Below are 6,962 nucleotides of genomic sequence, written 5' to 3'. Positions count from 1 at the left end.
CAATTTTCAACCGTTCTAAATTTATTTTTCTCTTTTTGCCATATTTTTGCCATATTCAAAGTGGCTGTAAAGTTGAAAAGCAGTTACAAAGACTAAATATATGTTTTTATCTTTTACATATGGAAGTAATAAAACCGTTTTCGCCAGTATTAAAGTAACCAGTATTTTAGTTTTAGAAATAGTTTTTACGATTTATCTCCTAGAGGCGATAATCCTTTTTTTTATGAAAAAGATCTTCCATGCTTCTTATCGTCTTACGCTCTCTGGAACAGCCTCTCCCTCGCTATCTTTTATTGATAAATGTTCTAAATGTTCTTCGAAAGAAATGTTCTAAATTTCTTTCTTAAATGTTTCAAGTGTCTTACCTTATTTTTGTTTTCACCGGAGCATTATTATTAATTCCGATAAACCTAGCCAAAGCTTGGCTCTGGAGAGTGACGAATTCGAGCAAGTTGCGCCAACGCCGTGATTCAGCATGCTGTTCAAAAGATGAGTCCTTCTTGGATCTTCTTGTTCTTCTTCTTTAGTCTTCTCGGGCTGAACTTTAATTGTTTTATTTTATCTATTTTTGTTTAAAACCTTGCCTCCTAGATTTCGCTTTCATTTTAAATTCCTTCTTGGGGATGTTTGTAAATATATTTTTTGTATCGTTACCAAATGTGTCCTCCATTGGGCGAATTTGCAGTTAGAAATAAAATCAAAATTGTTTGTTAAAATCATTATTGTTTAGTGCAATTATTATTGGTGGTCCTTATTTTCTATTGTTTTCTCAACTTTTTGGACTCCCTCTTGAAAATTACTTCTACTTACAACCATGCCAAAGAAATGTTTGTGCGGAAGAGTCTCGAGTTTCATTGTCGGATGAACAATCTGCTTAATAATTTAACTATCTAATATCTAAGTGTGAAAATGTGTTTCGACTAAGCCCCGTTCGACTAAGAAGTTTGGTAAGCACGTTTGGTGAAAAGTATAAATTTTCATTTTTCCCTCAAACATTAGTCTTTAGTTATTCAGATATCGTGAGATGCGGTCGGGTGTGATGTAGGTTTCAGAAAAACATTTTCTTTATCGTGCCAACGTTTCGATCTTTTATTGAGATCATCTTCAGGGCTCAAAGTGTTTGTCTTCTGTGTAATTGTGCCATCCTTGTGTGTCATGTTGAGAGTGCCCGGTCGGAACACGACACACAAGGATGGCACAATTACACAGAAGACAAACACTTTGAGCCCTGAAGATGATCTCAATAAACGATCGAAACGTTGGCACGATAAAGAAAATGTTTTTCTGAAACCTACATCACACCCGACCGCATCTCACGATATCTGAATAACTATCGATTAACGGTCACTAATCTCTACACATTAGAGTCTTTTTTGTGAAAAACTCTTCTTCGACGTTCTACCGACCGTTTCAGAAATACAACAACCTCTAGCTTTAAAAAGAAAAAAACCTATTTAAACATATGTCGCAGGGTCACTGGATTCTAACCCAGGACCTTTACCTTACAGTGATGAGCGCCCGCCAAAAACATTGCGGCCACCGACGCCCCAAGTTGTTTATGTTTGTTGATCTTTGAAAATGAAAGATATATACATAATATTTTTTTTGTGCATCTTTGTGAACTGTAATATTTTGTTTTGTAACAATATACTCCTTATAGATTTTATTTACAGTACTACACAAAAAGGTCACGTATTAACGTACGTCTTTAATTTTGTGGTATCATCAGCATTCATTGAAATTAAAAGTGTTTTTGTTGATTACTATCTGATAGTCTCGTTCGACTAAGAAATTTGGTAAAGTTTGGTGAAAAGTATGAATTTTCTTTTCTCCACCAAACGTTTGGGTAATATTTCGGAAATAGAATTTACTGGAGTTCGATCTTGCTAGCTGTAAATTCAGTTCTTAATTCATTATGCTTGGTTTGTAAAAAATATTAATATTTGATAACCTCGTGAATTATTAATAATAGTTTTGAAGTTGCAATAAAGTTGATTTATTTTTCAAAAGCACTACGAAGGAATTGAGTGTTGTTTTCATCTAAGTCCTGATTTTTAACATAAATTGATCTACCTGTATTTATTGAAATATAATTTTCATTTTTACCTAAAACATCACTAAAACACATCAAATCTCCTACTTCTTTATTTAATTTTTTTTAAACATTGATGTGTTCTTAATCACACTTAATTGTATTTATGCCCAGCACTTTTCTACCAAAAAGTCGCATTAATACAGTGACATTTAAACTGACCACGCTTTCTGGAATGTTGAAAAAATAAAAATAAACTGCACAATAAACACTTCCTTAACTAAATAAAAAATGTGAAACGGCCATTGTTTCGTCAAGAAATACGATTTAGGAAATTTCTTTTCAAAACGGGTTATTAAACAACAAACAAAATACGTGTTAAAAGTAATTTTATTGAACATTTCTTTTCCCACCAAAATCAAAATGAAGCCAATGTCAGAAACGTTTTTACGCAAATCAATTCCAAAAGAATAAATGGAGATACACGAAAGAAAAAAATTTACGAACTAGATAGTTTAACGTACATTAAATCAATAAAAACATAATTAGGGTCTAGTCTTTCCAGAAATTTTAAGAAGCACAACATTAAAACAATAAATTTTACTCACACAAATACACAAAAATTTGACTAATATTGAATAGATTTGAACATTATTTCACTCAAAACAGTTTAAAATAAAATCGGTGTTGTCAAATCGATGTTAAGAACAGTTGTTTAAATTATAGATAATGTACGAAAAATGAATGCTTTCAAATCTAAATTTATGAAAACTGGATAACTAACTAATAATTTCAAAGTCAGTCAAAATTTCAATTTTCAATAAAAAGGAACTAATGTACTTTAATACATTTCTTTAAGAAAAGGCGTTATCTCCGAACAACTTTACAAAAATCCTCGAAGGATTCTACTACAATAACTGTAACTAACAATCACTATTTACTGCAATTGTAACAAGGTTTGGTTTGGATTGGAATAGATTCTGTTATTTTTATACTTACTGACATCTTAGCCAGTTGTAGTAAACATCAATTTTGGAACATGAACGTAGTGCATGAGTCGTTGAAAGCTTCTGGGGAGTGCACTGGCCCCAATTTCACACCGCCACTTCACACGATAGATATGCATAAAAAAACCATGTAAGTGGGATAATTTGCTAAAATGACTTCCTCGATAGAAAGATCTTCCTCGGTTGTGTAATTCATTTCAAAAAAATTCCCCAGGTTTGCTTAGAGACGTTTTGAGACAGTTTTCGGAATCTATTCGGCTACGGTCTTTAAGGCGTATCTGGTGATGAGGTCGGTTTACAAGCTGAAAGTGGCACGTGTAAGAGGTGTCGAAAGAAAGGAAGGGACAGCGTACACTGTCAAACTACTATCGTTACTCAAGCCAACCTTGGGTCTGGTCACAGTTAGTAATTTCCATTGTACCGAACTCTAGGTTGTAGCCCTCCCCCTTTTCGTATAAAACGGTGGCGACGCTCACCCCTTAGCATCAGTCACTCGACACTTCCAGAACTAAGAAGAAATGGCCTGTACCAAGTTTGTCGTGAGTACTCCTGAGAGGTTTTCAACAGAGAGTTTCAGCAGTGGTTTTTAAGTGTTCCTTTCATTTTAGGTGTTTTGCTGCCTCATTGGCTTAACTCTCGCAGTAGACCAGGCCAAGAAAGGTGTCCAGTCTGGAGAAAAATCATCAGACCTTAAGTCGGAATCTACCCTCGGATTAGGATACGGCCTAGGTTACGGATACGCATATCCTTATCTGAATTCATACGGAGGACTCGGTTACGCCGGATACGGCGGCGGCTACGGAGGCGGTTACGGAGGTTACGGCGGTCTCGCTAAGTACGGAGTACCTGTTTATAACTACGGCTATGCTCTTGGACACGCTGGCGGATTAGGCGGATTCGGCGGATATGCCGGATTAGGTGGATATGCTGGATACGGTGGTCATGCCGGATACGGTAATCGTGGTAAATATAATACTCGAAATTTTAAATATAGTTAACTTATCCTGTTATGATTAATCTTTAGGTTATGCCTACCCCGGCTATGCCGTCGGACACTACGGATACGGAGGACTTCTCGGTGGATACTACGGTTAAGACCCAGCCTGTCATTCGCTAATTGCCAAAGCTCAACCCCGCTTGAAAGTCTGTGTATTATTTATTTTCTTTTTATGATATAAATATACGTATATTTATACTTTAAATAAGTTTTAGTTTTCTTCCCTCTGAATATTATTTATAAATTAAAAAAAATGCTTGTAAATTTGAAAATTTAATTTATTATGAGAATAATTTTCTACAAACTGTGATAGATAATAAAATTTAGAGCAGTCATGTGCATTACATATACCCAACATATTCTATCTAGAAAAGTTAAATTATATGGAATTGATATGAATATTATTTTATCCAAAACAGTTCAAAACGAAACCAGTTTGTCACAGTTCTTAACAAGTGTATTATTAAATCAAATATAATGTACTCGTTCAAACCAAACATAAGAATAATGTTCTACAAATTCTAATACATAATAAAATTTAAAGTAGTCATGTGCGTGTTATGTGATCTGATTTTTTAAATTTAATTGAAGGTAATTGAATGTCCATCCTATCTAAAATATATCATTCGAAAAAATATGGCTATTCAAACGATAAAGGATTCTTAATGTAAAATAATACCAATAGCTTAAGATGTAAGAATGTTTTTATATGAGGTCATTAGCCATGACAGCAACATAGGAGCCACTTAAATTGTGTACAAATGCTATTAGATGTCATACATTTTCTTATATTACTGTATTTTACATTTATAGCAAAAACATTTCAATAAATTTTGTAAGCATGACTGTGGGCAAAGAGAAGAGACTATAGGTCTAGTAAAACTAAATATTTATTTATTAATAATCAGAAATACCGGTAATTTTATGTATATACATATATATATATATATATATATATATATATATATAAGCTCAATTCTACCCATATATCTATTTGTGTACATTTATGCGCAGGTCCGAGCTTACGACTTCTCCCATGCCTCGAGATTCAGTCACCTCGGTGTTTTGGTAGTCCGGGGTCAGACCTTGGTCTTATTCACACTACAGTCGATGTTAGACTCAAGGGGTTATCGACATCAAGGTTATTTCAACCCCTAACGTGTTATATTAAATGAATGTGTACTCATTCTTAAAAACCTCCCTCTTATTTAAATAGATAAATTGGTAACTAGATATTTGACTCTATCGCCCTTTATCATATAAACGATTGTACTTACCTTTATATAATTGAGGGTCGATAGGATATTCGGCCATCGGCACTCTTGTACTACATAAGTACTCGAAATTTTTACTGTACATTCAAGCTGATCTCACGACCAATTCACTGTATCGTCTGATATATTCATTGGTATGGATTAAACAACGAGGGTTGTAATTGGTGAACTAATACTACATATGATTTCACTAGTTTTCGTGGTCCGCTTGACCAAGTAATATTTTTCAATTAATTAAAATTTTTGGTTGAGATAAAAGTGTCACGAGCGGGATTCGAACCCACGATCTTCGGCTAGATACGCCGCTACTCTGCAACTTGAGCTATCGTGACCGAGCCATTTAAATTTATTCACTTTGTAGAACGTTTAAATATCTCTGTCTCTCTCCCTCTCTCCCTCCCACCATCAAACCCTCTCACCTTTTCTCTCTCTCTCTCTCTCTCTCTCTCTCTCTCTCTCTCTCTTCTTTTTCAGAATCGTGTGGGAAATCGGACACTAGAAAGTTCGTTAATGATCGCCCAAATAATGCTGACAAGAAAGGAGGTGAAACCCTTCGAAAGAGCAACCAAGAAAATAAATTTACATGTCATATTCACCAAATTCCACTTTTACACTGTTAAAATACTAAACGACAACATGCAAGTACATTTTAAGTAGAGTTATTTTGTTTAAAAATATATTATATTAGATCTTCATGTTTTGTTAAGTGTGAATGCATGTATGAACCCAACTGTAACTTTTGAACGGAAAATTAAAAATTAAGGCACTCTCAACACGACACACAAGAATGACACATCTACACAGAAAACAAACACTTTGAGCCCTGATGATGATATCAATAATGATCGAAACGTTGGCACGATAAAGAAAATGTTTTTCTAAAATCTACGTCACACCAGACCATATCTCACGATCTCCAAATAATTATTAAAAATTTTTTTTTTTTTTTTTTTTACTTCATTTATTTATATCTACAACTGTACATGCATGATATACAACCAGCAGATTGGATTTCAGACTGTGTGTTTGGCATTATGGGCGNCAGAAAACAAACACTTTGAGCCCTGATGATGATATCAATAATGATCGAAACGTTGGCACGATAAAGAAAATGTTTTTCTAAAACCTACGTCACACCAGACCATATCTCACGATCTCCAAATAATTATTAAAAATTAAACTACTTTTCAAAATGTGAATATATTTTCGTATTAGTTAATATTTTAAATGAGTAATATATAGTTTCCATCGCTAGAAAGCTCAACGAAAGTACTGAATGTTATTTTTCTAATTGGCTCCATTTCTGATTGCCTTTTAAGATAAAACTATACATTTATATTTTCGGAATTAATGTGGGTTATCAAACCTTGGACAATTATAAAATTATACTTAAGTCAATTTTTATTTTTACAAATCTGTACTTACAGTTTTACAAGCAGTTATTATTCATGAGGAAATTTTCTTAACTATTTCCTTAATCAATTTGGACGTTAAGCTTTATCAAAATTTAGGAGTAAAAATGCATGTGCCCAGAGACTTAAAATGATTACTTTTTATTTACCTATCCACCTCCTCACTATATTGACGGAGACCCCATAACAATGGACCACGTCAAACTGTTTGAATTTAAAAAATTGCGAAGGGGTATCCGA

General features: G+C 33.8%; 1 protein-coding gene across 2 annotated transcripts; it reads left to right on the top strand.

Annotated features, from left to right (window-relative positions):
- Positions 1-3,489: 3,489 nt before the first annotated feature.
- LOC106668978 (glycine-rich protein-like) lies at positions 3,490-4,222 on the top strand. Of its 2 annotated transcripts, none has more exons than XM_014398205.2 (3): positions 3,490-3,578; positions 3,648-3,993; positions 4,064-4,222. In XM_014398205.2, exons 1-3 carry the CDS (start codon positions 3,558-3,560, stop codon positions 4,132-4,134), a joined length of 438 nt encoding a protein of 145 aa, XP_014253691.1. In that variant the 5' UTR covers positions 3,490-3,557; the 3' UTR covers positions 4,135-4,222. The 2 variants fall into 2 exon arrangements, with proteins under 2 accessions (XP_014253691.1, XP_014253690.1); XM_014398204.2 differs by having other exon boundaries at positions 3,648-4,002; positions 4,064-4,219.
- Positions 4,223-6,962: the final 2,740 nt, after the last annotated feature.

Source organism: Cimex lectularius, unplaced genomic scaffold (assembly GCF_000648675.2).
Source record: "Cimex lectularius strain Harlan isolate CLEC.00 unplaced genomic scaffold, Clec_2.1 scaffold249, whole genome shotgun sequence".
Taxonomy (NCBI): domain Eukaryota; kingdom Metazoa; phylum Arthropoda; class Insecta; order Hemiptera; family Cimicidae; genus Cimex; species Cimex lectularius.
The sequence above is the reverse complement of the archived record's forward strand: the minus strand, read 5'-3'. Positions and strand labels throughout refer to the sequence as shown.

Coding starts and splice junctions, on each gene's coding strand:
- LOC106668978 (XM_014398204.2), top strand. CDS start 3,558: ATGGCCTGTACCAAGTTTGTC. Junction 3,579..3,647: donor TGGCCTGTACCAAGTTTGTC/GTGAGTACTCCT, acceptor CTTTCATTTTAG/GTGTTTTGCTGCCTCATTGG. Junction 4,003..4,063: donor TGCCGGATACGGTAATCGTG/GTAAATATAATA, acceptor ATTAATCTTTAG/GTTATGCCTACCCCGGCTAT.